At 38.4% G+C, this 22281-nt stretch overlaps 1 protein-coding gene across 1 annotated transcript in view; it reads right to left on the bottom strand.

Moving 5' to 3' along the window:
• Positions 1-22281, bottom strand: part of ABCB7 (ATP binding cassette subfamily B member 7) — a 40103-nt gene that overhangs the window by 5381 nt on the left and 12441 nt on the right. The window contains exons 4-14 of the mRNA XM_084294142.1: positions 18068-18187; positions 10400-10532; positions 9683-9951; positions 8414-8502; positions 8244-8331; positions 7134-7308; positions 5892-6049; positions 5190-5353; positions 4899-5028; positions 4279-4450; positions 447-550 (exon numbers count right to left, since the gene is read on the bottom strand). Of these exons, the coding sequence (XP_084150268.1) occupies positions 447-550; positions 4279-4450; positions 4899-5028; positions 5190-5353; positions 5892-6049; positions 7134-7308; positions 8244-8331; positions 8414-8502; positions 9683-9951; positions 10400-10532; positions 18068-18187 (1602 nt within the window). The remainder of the gene's footprint in view (positions 1-446; positions 551-4278; positions 4451-4898; positions 5029-5189; positions 5354-5891; positions 6050-7133; positions 7309-8243; positions 8332-8413; positions 8503-9682; positions 9952-10399; positions 10533-18067; positions 18188-22281) is intronic.

The following is a 22281-nucleotide window of genomic DNA, read 5'->3' as shown; positions in this document are numbered from 1 at the left end:
TGAACGGGAGTTTTTCTGCTCTGCATTATCTCACAGTTATTTAATACATTTTAAATGAATGCTAGATGTTATCTAAACATATTTTAAAGTGAACTGGAAAGCTTCATCTCCCCTGGCCACATCCGGAATTTACAATGGTATCAGAGAAGAACATTGAATGGCAAACAGAACATCCAGAGCATAAAACAGAAGATACACCCAGAGACAGAGCTGCTGTTCTTCACCGTGTCTCAAGGTGGACAGAGACACATCTCTGGTCTGGCCTTTAGAGAAAGAAATTAACCATAGGATCTCTTAACAATCCCAGCAAAACATACAATAGCCATCTGGCGAAAATAACAGAATTGTTTCCAGGAGGAAAAAATAAAATAAAAACACAAGGAAAAAGCATCATAACCAGACATCATTACACCACTTAAGTTTTATATTTCTTTATCTCAATTTACCTCTTCCGTAATCGAATCTAAAGAAGATGTGGCTTCATCATAGAGAAAAATAAGTGGCTCCTTTAACATTGCTCTAGCAATTGCAACTCTTTGCTTTTCTCCTCCTAAATAGAGAGGGGTGAGGGAAGGAAGAGGAAAAAAACGAAGTTACAATCATGACCTCCAGAATATTCTAAATTTAGCAGCGGACAAGACTTTTGTTTTGTTTATAATTTTTTCTTAATAAAGATCAAGTTCCTGCTCCCTGGTAAATCCAAAGTGATTCAAGATTGATTAGTTTTTTAGAAAGGGACAGAAAACTGTTTCATACACGCTACAAGGCAAGAGCCTCATTCACATAGCCGAGGATGACAATATACAGTAACTTACCCCACATGACTCCAACTATGAACTCATTTGCCTGCTCTAAGCTATGCCCTGTGCAGTAACTGAACACACGTAAGTCCTCTGTCCCTGCCTGCTGTATTCTACTTCATGCACCTTGCATGTGTTTTTTCTTTCACATCTCTCCTTGAAGTTCATTTTACTTTTCATTCCTCTCTGGCCCAGATTAAAAGTGTCCATACCTAACAGCTTTTACAAACAGATTTCATTTACAAATACAACGAATACAGCACTGAAAACCACCTTCCTTATGCAATGTACTGCCTGTTGGTTTTTGAGGTAAGCAAGTTTCAGACTAGTTTCCTTCCTTCACAATTCTTACAGACACTTACCCAAGAATAACTCAGGACAACTTTAACAGACAGGAAAACAGGTGCATTTCAGAAGTTAAAATCTGATAAACATTTGGTATGCAATACAAACATTTCACATTCATGCACTTGTCCCCTCTTGTTTCATTCAAGACTGTGAAACATTCCATTTAACATCATTACATTCCTGTTAATGTTCCACACCTATCAGGAGAGAACATGCTTTAATAAACCATTTAAAAGGCTGATAATAATCACGCAGCTCAAGTTTTAAACTGTCTTTGGCAGAACTCAGCAGCAATTAGAATTGCACAATTTACTCAGTCGATTTTAATATGCTCTCTCCTTCAAAGCATGTTCAAAACTCACAGCTTGTCAATATCCATGTTTGAAAGACATACAATGATAAAATCCAAGGTCTTTCCTTACATCTGTAGCATACGGACTTGTTACGTGTTCTTCCCCATTCACACTCAGGACTGCAGCATTTTAATTGTTTTGTTCACAAAGTCAGGGCTCGAGGTTGTTGTGGCTCTGTCTATTACACATCTATTATAAAAAAAACACTGCAACACATTCTACTTGAAAAAGCCCAAACTACTACTTCAAGGTAAACCACAAGACGTTCCAAACCTATTGCTGGCCAAATTCTCTTTCTAGAAATCACTACTTTTGGGAGACAGGCACCACGAGAGAAGCCTTTCATCATTATCATTGCCCTCTGCAGTGCAGTCTGTCCCTATTTTATCTTCCACTCACTCACCCAGGTTTGTGCTTCACATTTTATTCTCCTTCTAACGTTCCTCTCTGCATTTCCGTTTCACAAATGCCCGTGCTTCCTCCTGCACGTACATTCTGGGTACAGAACATAACCCCTGATCCTGTTTGAAAGAGTCCAGGATTTCAGCAGCTGCATAGTAAGAAAAACCACACAGCTTGCTGCCTTGCCACAGGCAGCGTCTGCCTGAATGTGCTGCATTCCTGGACTCCCAACAGTCCAACACTCTCCAAAGGTCCAGTGTTGTCTCCAAACAACCTCAGTACTTTCACAGAATCATCTAGGTTGGAAGAGACCTCCAAGATCACCAAGTCCAACCTCTGACCTAACACTGACCAGTCCTCCACTAAACCACATCACTAAGCTCTAGTGATCTAGTCATCTAAACGTCTTTTGAAGACCTCCAGGGATGGTGACTCCACCACTTCCCTGGGCAGCCCACCCCAATGCCTCACAACCCTTTCGGTAAAGAAGTTTCTCCTAACATCCAACCTAAAACTTTGACATTTCCCAACTCATTGGGACAGACCTGTCTCCCCTGTAGGGCCATACCTCATTCCCAACAGAACAGACTCTGCCCTCCACTGCTCCATCCTACATGGAGATAAAAACAGTTGACCCATTCTTCAGCCTACTGACCAGCAGTGTCTTGTACATGGAGACAGGGTGGAAGAAAACAAACCAGCTCTGCCACGCAGGCTTACAAGCTCGCTATAAACAAGGCCTTGTATTGAGGAGGAGTTATTTAGAAAGCCATGTCCTACATGCCACCACAGTGATAGGGGGTCTCCCCAGGCAGTACGTGCTGAAGTCTCTTCATTGCTACTCTCTGCACACAGTTCAGCACTTATCAAAATCCTTCCAAACATTCTAATTGAGCTCCCATTTATCTTAACAACTTTAAGTTTGTTGTATTAAAAAAATAAACAAGTGAAAAATTGCCCCAGCACTACTCACATTGGCCAGCAATTATAAGCAAAAACATACAGTGCTTTGCTTTCTCAAAATGAGGCAACAGGAGGTGGCTTTAATGAAGTTTGCAACTGCATCTTATACTTCTCATAATACCCACCAAGGAGGGGAAACAAAACCCATCAGTGAATTCAATGGGGAAGCCTCACAAAAATGATTATCCCATTTTATCTTGCATCATTTATCTATTAAAAACTTTAAGAGCCATACGAGGATAAAGACTTACTGATGATGATAATAAATAACAACAATGTCAGGTAATAATGGCATAATAATAATCACATACCCTTCAACGTAAACAATTTTGATTTTGTTTTATTCTATGTGCATTTCCTGTTACATTTGTGTGATGGACATCGTTACTGGCTTTCTCTCAAAGCAGCTACAACTTAAGAAATTTGAACTGAAAGCATTTTATTGGAATCTTGCTGCTACCTAGAAGAGTTATACTTCAACTCCATACATTTATAATCCTATGTCCTACAATAAAAAACAGAAGAACAGGGGACGTGATTTAGACATTCCCCAGCTTCCATGTGATCCCTCATCTTAGATTATCATTCCCTTAACTCTGCCACAGGAAGAACGTTTGCTTTCCTGCATCATCTTCTCTAAAAAAAAAAAAAAAAAAAAAACCAACGGGTATGTAATTGTAATATTACAGATGCCTGGAGAGAAGGAGAAGTAAACTGAAATTGTGTAAGAGCAGCCAAAGCACAGCTAGCATGCCTAGCAAAACCTGCCTAATGCTGTGATGCTGCTTTCTTGGGTAGGCCAGTTACACCACTTTACACGGTACATACCCAACTATGGAGGAACGCTGACAGCCTACACTTCAGCACCAAGGCGGTGTTACATAAATCCATGGCTTACAAATACATAGACACCATTTTTGCATTGTTTCTTAAAAATAGTAAGATATAATTGCCCTTTTGTTATGAATAAGCTCTAAAACAACTATGCTGCAACAGCAGTATATCCCACAGCATTACTTACTATCAACTGCAAAGATAAGTATCTCGCTGTCAGCTGCTATGAGTTTAGATTTAAAAACTCAAATTTGGAAGGTCTCCTACATGCCAAGCACACAAAGCTCCCAATTCTATTCACATGCATTCCACTACCCAAACACATTACAGGAAAGATCATTTTTATTTAGACACATCTACATGCTTAGATATTAATTTAAAACTACCTCCTGAAAATGCATTCCCTCAAGTATCTTTAAGACTACAGTTGTCCAAACTTTGGATTTTTGTATCAATACTTAGCCCTGCATTTATATTATAATGTAAATGAGCTAAAAGCAAGCCTGAGGAATAAATTATGCATTGAACTTGGAGGTAGCAGAAGGGGTACAAATGAGCATGTGTACTTAAGGACCTACCTGAGAGCTTGAGGCCTCGTTCACCAACTTGGGTGTTGTAACCATTAGGCATTCGAAGAATAGCATCGTGGATTCCTGCCAACTTTGCCACAGCGTACACCTCTTCTGGTGTTGCGCTAATATTACCATACAGCAGGTTGTAATAGATGGTGTTATGGAACAGAACAGCATCCTGCATTCATGGAAAGAGCATTTGAAACAAGAAACTGAACAAAAAACCTGTCCCTAGTCCACAAAAGAAATAAATACAGAGTAGTTTGCATTCTTCCACAAAGCCCAAAGGTAAAAGCATTAGAGGAAATTTCATTTCCCCAAAATGGGCACATTTCATTGTGTCTTAAGTATATCATGCATACTTTCACCACTCTGCTAACTCATCATAGGTGGTAATCAAGTATAGAAGCACATCAGTTCATGACAATCTGTGCCCAGCTTTAAGAGGCTTAAACACGTTTGAGAAATTGGGTCCATGTAACGACACACACAAAAACTTCGTAATATTTCCAGAAAAAAAAAAAAAAGGAGTGACTTTCAAAGGAAATAGGCACCACCACTGAATTCAGACATTCTGAGAGTTACCATTATTGCAGATTATGTGGGGAGAATGAAACATGTTATACCTGAGGTACAACTCCTATTGCCTTTCTCAGACTTTCCAAACTGACATCCTGTATGTTCTGGCCAGCAACATAAATGTTTCCTTTCTGAGGTTCATAGAAACGAAACAATAATCTCACAATTGTGCTTTTCCTGAAATTGAAAAGGATTGAAGCTAGTGTTACATTCCTGGTTCATCTTTTACTATCTCCAAACAGTGATGTCACAAACAAGAATAATAATCAAAACAAGAACAAACATCTAAAAAACGCCAATCAATGATGCAGAATTTTGGATTTAGTCCATTTACCCACCCTGACCCACTACCTCCTACAATGGCCACTTTCTTTCCTGCAGGGACTTCAAAAGACACGCCAGCAAGGACTTTCTGCCCCTCAAGGTATTCAAAATGCACATTATCAAAGGCGATGGCAGCAGTCTGTGGTGTGATCTGCAGGGGTGGAGCCAGTTCTTTGTCCTATTAAAAGAAGAGTGCCACTTTACATGCTGCCCAGAAAGTAACTCAAGCAGTTCAACAAGCTAAACAGTCCATTTCCTAGCTCAGAAAACGGCAAATAGACACTCTAGCTTGGATATGTTGAAAATAATTATAATCAGCCACACAAGTAATATTGGGTTGTTCCTCCTTCTCCTCAAAGAAGGTAAAAATTTCTGTTGTAAACACTCTGCTTCACAACTTCTTCTGCAGTAATAAATTCTGCATCATTAATTACAAATAAAAGCACAATGCATTGATACTTAAATAAAAAAAATCTCCATACAAACACAGCTTCCATGAAGCAACTTTTGCTGTCACTAAAAGGTTCTGCAAGAAAAAAAAGCAGCTGCTGTTGCACTAATTGCACCTAAAGAAGATGCAGCACAACATCCTTCTACAACATCTTTCTTGAACAGAAACTACACCTGGAAGGTAAACACGGTGAAGTAATAGCACTGCTAGGGAACACCCCTATTAAGTAACACCATGCTTTGAAGGAAAATAAGCTACTACTTACTTTGATTTTGGTATCTACACTGAGAAGCGTGAACAGTGTATTCATATCTATAAGTGCTTGTCTTGTCTCTCTGTATACTGTTCCCAGGAAGTTCAGGGGAAGAGACAGTTGGAACAGCAATCCATTCACCATTACGAGATCTCCAACAGACAGGCTGCCTTAAGACAGGAGAGATGAGAGAGAATAAGGAGGCTTGAAGGCTGTCTTGTTAGGAAGCAACAAAATAGCTTTTAAAAATAACCTAGTTTCTCATATCACATTCCTAAAACCAGATGTCTAAATAGTCAACATATACATTCCTACTGGATCAGATTTTATATAGGCAAGCATCTGAAAAAAGTGTCAATGTTGGTGTGAATTTCACCAGAAAAGCTAAAATAGCACCTGGAAAGTAAGACCAGCAGCATTTCAGGAAATTCACAAAAAAAAATATCAGATTATGAAGTTGTAAATTCAATAGCGGGAAGCAGTCTTAAGTTAAAAGCACAAGGAGAGGAACTAATACATGAAAGCAAGCAATCAGAAAATATGGTCATTTTGAAACTGAAGTAAAACTGCAGACAAAGCCAAACTATGGAATTTGATTGAGAAATCAAATGATCAAGAAATGATCAAGATCATTGTTTTTACTCTAAAATCACATGGTCCTTTAGCTGAGCCTCATTCTGATAATGCAGTCATCTACAATATTTGAAGCTTGTACTGCATCCTCCTAAACAAGCAAGTTTTCCTCTATGCAGTGAGTTACACCAATATAGGTAGAAAAACTCTAGCACATAGAAACAAAGTCTTTTAATAAAGCACCTTCATTAATCTAACAATGTGAAGGTCACTGCTAACAAAATTACTTTTCTGTATACACTGGAGAAAAAGTTCTGGTTCTTGCCAACATGGGAAGGAAGAAGGGTAAAATGAAAGGGCCCTTGTAGAAATTAAAAACTTTCCCCAAAGAAGTATTCTTACTCATAGAAGTTTCTTCCAAAATCTATCAACAGAAACTTGCCTAAGATGCATTTTCTTAGGAACTTTCTCTAACTGCTAAACTTTTAAAACGTCTTTAGCAAAATCGCACTAGTTATTGCAATATTTATCATGGAACTAATAATGCTCCAGGAAACTCCAACACTCTCAAGAAAACACAATTTTAAAATGAACTATCACATCAACCACAAGTTAATTAACACCTCTAGTATGGATTAAGGTAAAGGAGAATCAATTTTAGCTTATAGATAGATCAGTTACCTGCAACAATGCCCTGGCTAGCAAGCACCATGATGGCTGTTAAGCCAACGCTAAATATAGCGCTTTGTCCAAAGTTGAGGAGAGCTAAAGTCGAGGTAGTCTTCAGAGAAGCGTTTTCATATGTCTTCAAGAATCCATCATACCGTTGGGCCTCATATTTTTCATTATTGAAATACTACAATAGGCGCAAAAATAATAAATGAGACATTCTCAATCATACCAGACCACGTATCTCACTAATTACAAAATTCAGCATAAGCATACCACATGCACAGACACCCCCTGCCACAATTCTGACAATACAATGAAAGGAAGATAAAAGATTTGTGTATGAAACCTTTATGAACTAAGGTCACTCTACAAATAAGAAAATCCAGCACACCCCACACTGGGAAAGGAGACAATACAGAGATCCCTGCCATCCTCATATTTTACTAACACTGTCTCTCAGAGAGCTTCTACACAATTAATATCCAAGCCAAACACCAGCTGCTACTAAAAAGAAAAGTTTCTGTTCTCCAGGTAGTATCATCATTGCTACTGCAATGACGGCAAAGTCTCAAGAACAGTAGTTCTCATACTAACACTTCTTTCCAGTTCTACTCTCCAATTAATAGAAGCATAATATCAACATGAGCATGCTCAGTTTCAAAACTGCACAGGAACTGTTTCAAGCAGCAGCAGAAAACTCAATAGAGACCTGATCTTTCATGCAAAAATTGCAATAGAGTGCTACAAGAAGTAACAGGTGAAGCAAACAGTACGCATGGTCATTTGAGAAGACTGTATGCTGCAGGCTGACATTCAGAAGAAAATTTTTGGAAACACGTACACAAGACCAAGTTTAACAAAACTAAGTTTATGCTTTGCAGAAACTGATGGTCAAGAAAATTCAGTCATGAAAATCTTCTTACCCTTCAGCAGCACAGTGTTTTTTTTTTAAGCCCTGCTAACAACTTCTATGCTACTCTACCAGTATCACATAGCACTCTTCAAATGAATACTGATTTTTAAAAAATGTGCTAATGCTCCAAATATGTAGCCCTATAAAAATAATCTTATGACTCATTTTACTTAGGCTGACAGAAATAAAACAAAGATCTCTCTTACCTTCACAGTCTCATAATTTAGTAGCGAATCAATTGCAGCATTACCTGCATCATTATCTGCTTTGTTCATTTCTATTCGAAACTTAGTCCTGTAAAAGGAAGGCTTAATACAGTCAAAAGTTCAGGCTGAGCAGTACTAAGCACTCTGACGAATCTGAGGGGATGGCTTACCTCCACTGTGTAATTCCTATTGTGAATGCTGCATATGCTCCCAGCGTCCCCAGGGTTACTAATGCAAACTCCGCACCACATTTGTAGTACTAGAAGATAAAAATTACGATGACTCATTTTTTAAAGTTAAATGCTTGTAATTAATTTTGATTAATTTAGAAATATTTTTTCCACTGTCTCTCAAATTTTAATATCTCAGTCCCAGACACAAGAACTCTGAAGATCCCTCCCACAGTCCCTGCTCTGAACCACAGGTATAAACTCACAAGTAGCAAGGATAAGAGTATAGGTTAAAAAAAAGAGATAAGCAAGAGCTAATGTATAACATGATACTAGAAAGTTATTTTTGCCATTATAAAACATGAATGTTGTCAGTGTTTGCGCATGTAAGTATCTGTTTACAAGCTCTTTCGGTAGACTGATAGAAAGCTGAAGACAGCAGAAGAAATAAGTGGCCTTGAAAACAATTTATGAAGTGTTTTCTCTGTTTTGGAGTATAACAGGAGAGAAAAGCCACAGGAAAAAAAAAATCAGGCAGGTTGGCTGTTAGCCAGCTTAATTTGCAACTTCTAAAGGTTATATAAATTTAACCAAATATCATCAGTGTTTTTAACTTATTGTCACATTGAAGTGCTTCAAAAAGAAGAGAATAAACAAATCAAGATTCTTACTTCTAATTTAGTTTAAACTGTTTAACCAACACTTAGATTTTAGCATACAAATATCCAAACACCCTGATTTAAAAGACAGTAGGTGTGATTTATAAGATGAGTTTAAAATTCACCTCATCAAGCTTGAAACCTGCAAAGAGAAGTCTGTTTTCCAGAAGATAGCTTTCAATTTTAAATTAGAGAAGAAAAGATCAGTATTCAGAAGGGAGCCAATAATCACTCCCCTCCCCTACTCTCGACACACCAGTATGTAACATTTCTGGACATTCACATCCTGCCTTCTCACTATGTGCCCAGATAGATTAGACACTTTTGTGCTCTGTTTATTTTCCTGATTTCATTTTTTCAACAATTCTTTAGAAGAACATTAAAAACTCTCCACATAAACATCATTGGCTAGAGGCAGGCATTGAGCACGTAAGGAGATTTAAACAACTAATATTTGAAAAGTATAAATTACTCTCCTTTACAGCTGCTTTTTACAACGTACGTAAATTCAATTCATTTTTCTTAACACTTCGCAGATTTTGTAAAAAGTAAATCAGTCTTTTAATACTAAAGACGACAATTCCAAGCCACAAACAGAGCGAACACTTACCAGAATTCCACTGACTAGTGCCACTTCAAACATGGTAGGTCCCAGATTAAATACTAGTGCACTAAGAACAAAGCTGATACCTCTTGTTCCTCTGTCAATGGTTTTTGACAGAGCTCCGGTTTGCCTACTTAGATGGAATGCTAAATCCAGGTTATGAAGATGTAGAAACACATTCTTTGCTATCCTTCTGATTGAATTTTGCGCTACTTTCCCAAATACTGCATTTCTAGCTTCATTAAACAATGCCGCCCCAGCTCTTGAGATGCCATCTAAAAAAGATGAAAAATTTACAAAGTGAAAATAATTATTTTTTTACAAATTCCCTTCACACCTGAAAAGATAATGTTAGACTCATTCTTTACATATTTTCAACATTCTTACTTCAAAGCTAATTTATATTTAATTGGTTAAAAATTTTATGCTACTTTTCATTTATAAAGCACTGCATGTGTATTTTTAATCAGTTTTATTTTCAGATGGATATAGCAAAGTGTAGGATTTATAATCAACAATTGTTTCTGGAACCTTTTTTTTTTTTCTTAAACCTGGAACAGCAAAAGCGAGGTCACAGAACATTGGAAACAAGAGGTCAACACAGAAGCCACTCCAGAATAACTGTTCCAGATGCTTGGCGGTGCAAAGGTGGGAAGCTGTGCTATCCCACTGCCTTGCTGAAGGAAGTTAACACCTGTCAACAGATTTGGGAATCCCACTTACAGCCAATGAGAACAGCAGTTGCCACGGTTGCAACAGTATTTGGTGCATCACTCAGGTTCAGCACGTTTCCCGATATCTGGTTGAGGTTGTCTACTGCGTATTTGAACATGAAGGGAACCAGTATATTCATGGCCTAAAAGGCAAAACAACACCAATTATGCACTGAAACAGATGTATGGCATGTGAGCATTTTTTCTGAAATAGCTGCACCGTTACACTTGGCTCTTAACCACTTTGTGCTGGTGGGCTGGCTCTCGATTGCAAGTAGAATATTCTGCCTACTATTAAGTCTTTAATCATGGGACTGCAGGGTCGTTTGTGTGTCCCACACACAGAAGAACAACTTCTACCCTAAACAAACTGCACCAGCACTGTTTACCAAGGCAGAGCGCTCGTTACAGCGGTGGCAAGATTGGGAAATGAATCAAGGAGCTGCATGAGGCATCCTCAGTGCCATTAAATGATGCTGTCATTACAGGGTGCTTGCTCTGTGCAGCAACACTTGGTCAGAACAACTACCAGTACCCAAAAACCAAGCCACCCACACACTGCTGACTCCAGGCCAACCAAGATACATTAGACCAAAGCTCCAGTGAAATCCAAGTAAATAAACTAATCTCCCCTTTGTCTCTTCTGACAGTGAATATTGCCTCAATATTTAAACAACACTTTCCATTTGCAACATCACTATAAACATTCACTTGGCATCTACATTCATCCTAGCATCTCCACTAACCCCAACAGGGACACAAAAGACTCCATAGTCTACAAGCTGCTGTGAATTGCTTTAACATGAGCTTTCAAGCAATTATATCCACCCCAACACGTGCTATGTCACTACGAATTTTTGTAAGAGCACCACAACCCAATTGCATCTCCTCCAGTAGTGGTGTCTGCCCTACATGTGAGAAACAAGACAGCTAAATACATAAACAGATCAACTTTAGGACTGCTTTTAGTTGCCCTTGTACAATTGTAGCATAAGAAAATACTGGAAGTCATAAAGAAAGTATACAATCTTAAGTCTTGTTAATATTTCATTATTGCACCGTTCATTTATACCAACAATAAAAAATGCTGTTACACTTAACTGAACTCATTCATTCAAACTGCTTCTTGGATTTCAGAAATACAATATACAAGTTTCTTAGCAGTTGAACAAGCATCTTAAGACTTCAAATCTGACAATCATGGCAGATGTTAAAATACTTTACAATCAATTGACCTCGCGTAAGGTTGTGGTTTAAGTGCTTTTTTTTTTTTTTTTTTTTTGGTAATTATTTAGAAAAAACACAGGCAGATGACAAATTATTTCACATAAGAAAACAAAACCCAAAGCAGATTGACAAAGATATTTCAGTTCTTTCCACCAAATGTTTTGCATACCCACTTAGATCTCAACTGTTTTTAGGGACATCAGTCAGAGCTGGAAGTCCAGTCAAAATCTGTGTAAATTAACTACAGAAAACTAAGCTTCAAGTGAAAAGAGTGGTAAAGTCTTTTATAAATTCAGTCCGAAATCAAGCTGGAAGATAAAACGTCTAGTAATTATAAGAACTATCTCAGAACCAAATATTCTCAGTGTTAAGAACCACTGTGAATAGTGGAATGTAAGTACTTAACTAAAAGAGTTTTTGGAAATACTGCTTCATGCTAAAGGATTAAAGAAAAAAAATAGCTAATTTCTTGTATCCGTTGTTTATTTTTTAAACTCTGTTTTAGGCAAGAGTTTCAAATGCAAATGAGGAGGGAATCCTTTCTCCCCTTCTCTCTCCTCTCTGAAATACACTAAGCAGAAGAAAGTACAGACAGTTAAAAAAAGACCAGCTGAAGTACAGCTCCTGAGAGGAGACAACTGAGACATAATAGCATCTAGGTGAGATTATTACTGGTTGATTTGTGGTTGCAAAAAGAAATCAGCTGAAAGATCAGGTCCTATTTCAAATACACCACGCTGAAATTTATCTAGTGCAAGCCTGAGTGTCACTCACCAACGGCTCCCTAAGAGACTAGAGTATTGAAAATCTCCATTAAAAAAGTCAGATTTAACAAATACCCTCAAAGCAACAGTATACAATGATGACTGATAACTTCAATTATACAACAGAATAACAGGTTACTGTTGTGATGTGCTTAAATGTTAAGCATGAAGCCCTACAAAGAACTGCGGATGCTATTAACAGAGATTTTCCATCTTTACAACACCAGAATCCAAATACATCCCCCCTAGTCCACAGTAAAATAAAATAAAAAAAGCCTATTATTCCTTTTAGAGTTACTAAAACTCAATTTTTGGTAGCATTTTGCTCTTAATGAAGAAGAATATACTACTGTTTGTGTGATACTGATGACCAACGTGACAGTGCAGGATTTCCTGGGAGAGACTGCTCAGTGGAAAATAAGAGTATTGTAATGCAGATTGTCTTGATTTGCTGCAGATTCTTACAAATCCCTCTGCGGGAATTTTACTCTTCAGTAAACTGTGCTACACTACAGGTAGTTTAGAAATAGAACTACAGATATATCTTAAAGTCCATTAAAAAAAAAAAAAAGACATTCTTTAAACTGCGGTTTTCCACTCCCAATTAATTTAACTGGTAACAGCCTACAACTTTGCAGAAACGTCTTCTTTCACATCAATATAATTCCACCCAGCAGAGTATTAAATGAAATTTAAAGCCTGGTCTCAGGTTATAGTTGTTCTGACTCTTGGAGGGTAAAGTCTGAATAACAGGCAGCCCAGTATTGCATTTCATTAGCAATCAAGGCAGCCTGCTGCTTTCTAGTCATAGGAAGAAAAAAAAAAGTTAATCTTACGAAGTTTATAGCAAGAGAGATGAGAGACCATTATTAGAACCAGGCCTTTCCTACTCAATTTGTAACATCCATGAGATCATGTTCACATTAATAGAAACAAAATTTTAGCCTTCTGCACAAATTCCAGCTACTTCTTTTGTAGCTAGCTGACAGAGCACAAAGCTTTAAGCACACATAGGTACTGTGCAAAGCTACCGTGCAAAACAATCATCTCAGGCAGTGTATCTATTTGGGTTTCCCTCCTCTTCCTAACGCCTGAAAGGCTGATAACAATTTCCATTAAAAAGACCATTTAAAAATAAGTTTGTATATTTTCTATTTATAATTTTGAATTAATAGCTAATCCCTGCCTGAATTTACAGGGTATCAAATACAGAAGCCATGAAGTCATCCCAATTCAACAGTCCTCAATTAACAGCATGGTACAGTGCAATACATCATGCTTAAATGAGTTTAAACATCTTTATTTTTTAAACGATTGCACTGTTTTAAGCTGATAAAGCATCAGCATCTCTATTCACTTATGGGACTGCACTATTTTTAGGGCAAACAGTTTTATCTCTCCTTTTGTTTTTCCCAGTATTTCTTGTTTAATAAAGATGATGAATGAGTGACACGCTGAGCCCCAACATGATAAAACTGGTCTACAGCGAACTTATCTTTGGACAATAATTCAATGAAAACCAATGACCATTATCTCTGGGCCAATATAAAAGCATAAATCCAACAACTCTGTTTGTGGAATTATGAAGAGAGAACTCCATCCCATACAGAGGTAAGATTGCTAAGAAAAGCTAGAAAATGTGGTCCAAAAGAGAGGCAGGGAACCCCTATCTAGTTTTGTGCCTTCTTTGAATTCACTGACGATCTGAAACAAGTTCTACAGTAGAAGAAAAACCAGTTAAAATCTAGAAACACTTTTCACCTGAAACTTGTTAAAAAACCTAACAGTCTCTGACATTTACTGTGATTATCTAATTCCATGCAATCACTGAAAGGGCTCAAACAAAGACTGAATGTACTTGCTGTAAGTGATCGGATAAGTATCATTAAATTTTGTCTGTGTGCAAAGATACAGCACAATACCTGTCTATTTAGCCAAACAACTTCCTCTCCTGAAACTTACAGAACTAGCAGTCACTAGAAATGCATGTTTACTGAAAGATTTCTCTGGCTTATGAATAACACATACTTGTTCTGTGACCAAAAGAGACCAAAAAACATTGCCGTCTCACAGAAGCGACGAGATTTTGTCATATTCACGTTTAATCCAGCTCCTCAGGAGCCAGAGCGCTTTTTCTTCTTGTGCCACAAAAGAAAAAGGGAAGAAGGAAAGGGTTTATTACACATATCCTAGGAGAGAAGACAAAAAAAGCAAAAAAAAAGAGGAAAAATTAAAAATACACAAAACCTGTGCAGGCTAATCTACGCATCTGAAAACAGATAATGCCTCGTGTGCGCCTCTCACCTGTCTTCCTATTGCAACTTTCAGATCACACAAGTCTAGATAGGCAATAAATATTTAAGATAAAAAATTTAAAGCATGTCATAATATAACAAGTCTTCCAAAGGAAAAAAAAGACCTTACTAGCCCTTGAGCAGACTTCATTCTGTCAGCTCCCAGTCATAAAAAGCTATACAAACAGCTTACTTTGAAGGCTAACAATACTACTAGCAGTTATGTGTAGACAAAAAGGAACCAAAAATCACAATAACTTGTGTAATGACAGGCAACTGGGCCCCACTAAAGGAGTCACGACAGATTATAACTGCAGGCTCTTCAGTAGCTGCACGCACACTCAGCTTTTGTTTTGAAATTGAGTTTTACTGAACTGGAAGACTGAAAGAGATAACAAATAAGACAAATTATTTCACAAGCAGCAGGAAAAGGAGGTATGTTCTCCAGCTTCTTTGTGTTTTGTGGTTAAGCAAGACCAAATCAAACGCGGTATGAACTCCCAGAATTTTTCCTGTGGCTGAGGATTTCATAAACCACCTCCCCTCTGTGGTTTCTCTGGCATTTTCTTACAAGAAAATTGAAGCCATGCTACAGCCTCTGTCTCAGAGAGCTGCTGTTTGGATCTTTTAACAGGAAACTTAACTTCATATATAGGTATAGAACCCCCAACTCCTTTGAGTAACTCAAAAGTAGTTGACCAAAAGGCTTACAAAAGCATTTCTTACGGTGAAAGGTGACCAGTAGCAGGCATCATGACCACACAGTTCTCTGTGCAAAAGCCCTAAGAACAAGCAGCCTTTATACCAACTGCATTCTAAGGACGGAAACCCTTCAGATGCAGACAAGTTCACAGCGAACAAAGAAAGCAGGCCAGGACTGCAGCGAGGGGAAAGATACGCTGGCATTCTTGTGTTGACAACTGAATAGCTGCAAACCTCTAACTAACTGCTTGTGTGGTCTATCAAGTACATCGTAATTAACCTCACAAGCAGCCAGAACAAAGGCTCCCCAAATCGGACAATGAGGAATCCGTACAGGTTTATTCATGGTCCAGGCAAGTTACAGGTAAACTGATTTCTATTTCATTCCCTATAGGACAAAGTGACCTCTAGCTCACTCTGGATAAAGAGCACATTCAGGGCTCCAAGACGGGACAGACTTACCAGCTCTGTACCAATCCACTGCATGCCACAATAACCATGTGCATACTTAGCGTGTGTAAAATATGAAGCAGTTTAAGAAAATTTACCCCAAAAGGGAGAGTGGATATAGCTCGGGTGATGAGGGATAACGTGGTAGATTGCAGTTATTTTATCTTTGAGATCTAATAAAGCTTTGTTATGATAGAAAAGCACAAAACAAAGAACGTGAGTAAAGGATTTCTAGAAGACATCCATGAAAGTTTTCACGCCAGCCTGTTACAATACACATCTGTAGAGAGCACACTGTATGTTTTCCCAATTAAATTCTTGTTTGCCCTCAGAAAAACTTTCTCACAAAACATTTGTTTTAACTGGCATCTTCTTAAACCCGAACAAAGCTCAACAGGTTTTCTGCTGCCTCCTTCTGGGAAGCTGCTTTGGACACCAGGGCTTCCAGGCTATATCTGAAGTAGGACACTGAACACTTAAGAAAGGTCCAAACATCCAGTTTCTTCCCCAAAGAGCAATTAGATGTCTGATTTTCTGACATGGGACTGGGGAAAACACGCGGCTCTCCCAGCAGAGAATTCAGCTGTATACCAAACGCCCTAGCTGGTGTTCTGACCACCTGTAGTTCAAATCCGACATGGCATACCGAGTTAGGAGACAAAAGCTAAAATTCCATAACTAACCTCTCCAGTGAGGAAGCATTACTACAAGAAACTCCACAGAACAATTTATTTCCAAATCTGAAGAAACAGAAAACCTTAACTGGCTGCCTACCAGGTGCTACGTACTTACAAAGAGACTTCTGTGACTGAGAACAAGAAGTGCCACCGCTGCCACAAAGGAAGTTATTTACTGCAGTGAAATAAGCTTTAGCAACATTATTAATGTCTCAGACTATGTGAGAAAGCAGGATTCATTAAAACAATCAAGAGGGGGAATCCCATGCCACCCCTCACGCAAACCAGGTTTCTCTAGATGTCTGAGGTGACACTGTGTATTAGCACACCCTGGTACAGACAGATGCTTAACAGGAGTCCCTAATAGAAAGCTATTTGCAAGAGTCATGCATCCTGGACATCGATTTCCATTAGCACCAAAAACGCTGCCTGGAACGTTACTAGATTTCCTAAAAGCAAGGTACAGTGATGCCACATGCAGGATCAGATTCTGGATTCACATCCGCTGTCGCATTCAAATAACCCTACTAATTAGGAGAGCGGGGCTACGAGGAGAGAAAAAGAATACTTCAAACTTCTTTCAAAGTTGCCTTCGGATTACTGTCTGTAATTCTAGTAAGAAGCTTTAACGAGAAACTCAGTTAAGAGAATTTTCATATACATCTGGTAAGCGGGGCGTACCTAAAAGCAGACCACAAAACACCAACGAACCAACCATATAATCAAGTTAAATAGTACCGTGAGGGTAACCACATGGCACGAAAAGCAAAACACTCCGAGCATCTGCATTTTGAGCAGATAGATTCCCAGATAGGTTTCAATTGCAATCAAAGGCATCACCATAATATTTCGTACAGGCATACAAAAAAAAAAAGGTGGAATTTTACTTGCAGAATATTGCATGTTTGTACATGTTGTCAACTGCATTATCAGCAACTTCCTGAACAGCAGCAGCAGCACAAACACAAATATCTACTGGAGACAGTACCAGCTCCCACCTGATAGATTGCCTCTGCGAGAAAGAGCTGTACACCAAAAGATTGGCTCTTCCTCGTCAGCTCAAATAAATGAGCACATTTCTCTTCCAAGTAAACTCCAGCCACGTAGGTGATAACAGAGCGTTTCTTCGCTTTCTTTTCATAACACGGCAATATTGCTGAAAGCTGATAAGCTAGTTTCGTTGTACTTCCTTAAGTGCTAAAACTCACTGCTAAGTAGCACCTACTTTAGCTTATCCCAGCAAGATACTAATATTAGCTGTGGTAAAAATTGCCATTCAGAGGAAAGACAGTTGAGCCATATGTTTCACTGACACTTACAAAATTTACTCCCAATATTTTTTAATCAAATACTTCTTTTTTCCAAAAGCAAAACATTATTTGCACAAAGTTAACAATTGCTCTTCTACATTATTTCTACAAGGATTGCACAAAATTTGAATTATATCCTCCACTGATCTGCAGAAAGCTCTCAGAAGGACATAGGCATACAAAAGCTAACAAACACTAGTTTTGTTGCAAGCAAGAGCATGAGTATTATAATGCAAGGAGGTATCTGTTCTTACCTTTGCACTTGCCAAGAACCCCAAAGATATGGCTACTCTGGCTCGCAGGTCTGGTCTGTCTTTGGGCCACACGTAAGACAACATTGCTCTGACAATCTTTTTGGCATCGATCTCCTTCAGCTATTGAAAAAGAACAAAGGCATCGTGTTATGAGGACAATTAAGGATGAATTTTATATATTTGTGTAACTTTTGCATTTTGATAGGCAGACAGTTCTCAGTGTTTGAGCCTAGGACAACATATTAATATTTTGAACTGGATTTTTTTTAAGGCTTATAACCAGGATACTGTAAAAATAGATGAATTGTTCTTAACTCACGTCTCCTCAAGAGTGCAAGAATAACATAAATGGAAAACAGAAAATAAACCAGTTGAAATTGTTCACAAAACAAATAAACTGCTCCTTGTTTTTATCTTCCCAAGATTCCTATACAGGATGCAAGGGCTTGGTATTCCTTCTTCAGAAGCTGATTTAACACAGCACAAAAACAACCAGAGGGAAAACAACCAAAAAAATTAACAAAAAGCATAAAGCAAGAAAGAAATCTGAAAGGTTGACAAAGTAGTCTGGAGAACATTCAGTGAGTCACAATAAAATGCAGTACTTAGAAAAATCACTAGCACTGCAGGAACTTGTATGAATCCCAAACTAAACACTTCTGCTGATACACAAATTGAACTGTATGCAAATTTGAGATCAGATTAATTGCTTGCATTACTATACATTTAAGCATCTCCAACAACCATTTGTACAGGTTTTGGTCACCCTTTCACCTCGGCAGTGAAATGAGAAACATCCTCTAGTTTTTTGCACATCTTCTAGAGCTCATTTTCAGGAGCACAAAGGTTGGCCTTCAATGGGTGCCCAATGAAGGCAGGACTACCAGCAGGAGATCTACTCCAGTTGCTTTCACTCAGCTTCAAGCATCACCACTTTGTTTAACAGAATGGCCCTTGAATTTGGGTAATCAGCCTTTACCAGGCTTTTAAGATGTACACAGCCACATATTAATGTAACTGGATATGTCTTTTTTTTTTTTTTTTTTAAATATAAAATCTTCATGATTTCTATTCTCAAAACCTCAAATATTCTTCTAACGACCACCACGATTCAGACAAAAAAAGTCTTCCGAAATGCCTTTTTTTCTCCACAGAGAGGTTATTTTATAGACAGTCTGATGTATCACTTACACTTTATATATATTCCACTAAACTCCAAAGCTGATTATAGCAGCTGAAGCCTAAACAAAGCTAGCCAATCAAGAATAAAAGCACATTGAGTACCAAAAATTGTTGTTCTTGTTGTTGGATAACCTGGGGTTAACTTCAAAGACGAGAAGGTTATCTAAAGCTGGAGGGAGGGCAGCAAGTAGCAGCTAATCTCTCTATTTCAGGCATTATTTTGTAACTGGGGAGGAAGGGGAAAGAAAATTCAGTCCACACTTTAAGATGACTTTTCATTACAGAAGCAGGTGGAAAGGGAGCATTTTACAATGTATTTTAATGCTTCCCTTACTAGTTTGTATATTTTACATTCTCATGCCTCAGTCTGGAAAATAAAACCAATTAGAATAAAAATTCTCTCTCAAGGTCCAGTGTGAATGAGAAAGGAGAGCTCTGTGAAGAGGTATGATTGCTAAGGCAACCTGTGAAGCCAATCCTACAAATGTAAGCATTTAAAAGCACTGGAAAATTCATCACATAGTTTCTAGTCATCGCTTCAAAGAAAACCAACAGAAGATATTGAGTATTGTCAACAACTGAAAACATATTTGAGTATTGCAAAGTATAAGCACATTTCAAGTGACTTAAAAAACGGATATATTGAAGATTTGTAAGTGAACAGAGGCTGCAAAATTATTTCTGTTGTCTTCTCTGTCTGAGGAGATGGAGCTATTTGCTGCAGCACACACACATTGCTTTCCACTTGAGCTAAGGATATGCATGAATAGCATTTCAAACATTTGGGCAATATCTTTGATCACCTCTCACAGACTAAAAAGGAAGGTAAAAGAAATGGTATCCCATGAACACAAAAGATACTCGCACAACCAGAGTAGTTCTAATTATATGTTGCTACTGGATAGCTGGGCTTTGTATAGAGAAGCTATTAAAAATAAAGAAGTACATTGATGCCAAACAAGGAATCCATTTCAGTTTCTGCATGGCTCTGAACAGCGACAGAAGAAAATCCATTCAGAAAAAGTCCAAAGGCAGCCAGTCATTTGCCAAAGGCCTTGCAAAGGGACAAGAAGAAATATCAAAGGAGATGCAAAATGCACGCACGTTACATCAAAGTTTACCATGAAATAAATGTTCCTGTTGTACAGAAACACAAGCTGAAAAATGAAAATTGTTAAACTATGCAAGTAATAAGATTCAGAATTAAAATAAGCAATTTAATAGACTGAGGTCATTTTTTGATTTCTGTGGTATATAAAAAGGTCGAGAGTAAGGTGCTTATTTTAACCTTTTAAGTAACAGTGATATGTTTTGTTTTCTTCCAACGCTTATTTCCAAAGAAATGGAAGAAAAAGTATTAGATTTATACTATAGCAGGTAGCAAAGAAAAGCCTTTTTCCTCCCTCCTTTTTAGCACAGCATGTTTTTATAACACTATGGAATACTGAAGACCAATTGGCAAAAGAACAAGCACAGACTCTCTTCCTGTCCCTACCCATTCCAGATTCCGAACCTTCTAAAATACTTTTAGAAAGGAAAAAAAAAAAAAAAAAAAAGAAAAAAGAAAAGTAATCATTCCTGTCCACAATCTCCAAGATTACTGAGTATTGCAAAGCATTTACTGGGCTGGCCCCGTGACTTTATGGATAAAGTTTGCGCTAGGAGGATGATCTACCAGCAGCATGATGGACAAAAAGTGGTAGTTTGACTTGCATTTAAGCTGTCATTGCTGATGAAGAAAAAAGGCCCTGTCCTGGCTCCCTGTGTACTCACTCACGAAGCTGTATCACCCTCTGTATTGCAGCAGCACAAGCTGTCTCACACCTGCACGAGGTAATTCTGCGAGCCACTAACAGCTTGCTTTCTCCGCTGCTTCCCCACCTCTCTGCAGCACTGACCTGCACAGCCCCAGCCCATTTCTCACACCACTTCTGGAGCTCACAGAACACCTCGATGAGCTGATTCAGTTTATGAAACTGGCAGGAAACTCTTCAGTGTTTGCTGCAGGGTTTCTGCTCATGGAAAAGTCAGAAAATTCTGCAAATTCAGTAGCACGAGACAAAGTATGGCTGAGAATGTAGAACAAGATTTTTTTTTTTTAAAGACTGTTTCAGTCCAGGGTATGCAACATGCTTTGAGTGAAGCAGTAGAAGTTGCTGCTGTTACTGGGGGGGGCACGCACACATTACACATTGTTCTCTCCCCTTTGAACAAGTTATTTTTCAGCTGAATCAGTTCTCACGAGCTCACTACCAGACCATACAGTCACAGCAAAACTCCAGGGTGAAGTACAATTCTTTCTGGGGCTGCCAGATCAGCTGAAGTATGCGTCAGACTAGGGCCTGCATTTTTCTTCCAAACTTTGAGAAAAAAAAAAAAAAACAGACTACTTAGCACTAGCCATCCCTCCAAGGAGGAGGGATGACTAGCAGGCAATGACTAGCAAAACAAATAGCAACCAGGTGAAATGGAGGCAGGGGCAGGCTAATTAGCAGCGCTCCATCATGACTCTGAGCGTTTCCATAAGAAAGTAATATACGACTGCTTAGCAACCAGACAGACACCACAGCTTCTATTCCTGTCTCTTCTGTTTACAGAAGTCTAACACACAAAAAAGAAATTGAAGATGGTAAAAGAACATTACTGTTTTCAGTTTCAGTCTCCAGCACATAGGCCACTGTTGCACGTAAAAATTATTCTGTAACAAAACAGATGTGTAATCTTGTCTTCCAGCTCCTTGCGAGATGGAGGTAACACCTACTGCCCTTCACACTCTTTGTTCATCCTTCACATTCAGTTCTGTCTCCCCTGGAGCTGCTACAGGAGGAGGAATTGAAAACATCAGGCCAAAATCACTTTCCAAAACAAACAGAACGGTTTGTCAAAAAAAAAAAAAAAAAAAGGAAGAGATACAGGTGTAATATTGCTGATGTGTATCACCTACAGCTTTCCTAAAAGCGTAATTGAGGGGAAAAAGTTCTCGTGGTAATGTGAGTGCCAGTACTCCCGAGCACTGAGTACCAGTGCATACA

This window comes from Netta rufina, assembly GCF_964035555.1.
Source record: "Netta rufina genome assembly, chromosome: 12".
NCBI lineage: Eukaryota > Metazoa > Chordata > Aves > Anseriformes > Anatidae > Netta > Netta rufina.
Note: the sequence above shows the minus strand (reverse complement) of the source record. Positions and strands in the feature narration are given on the sequence as shown.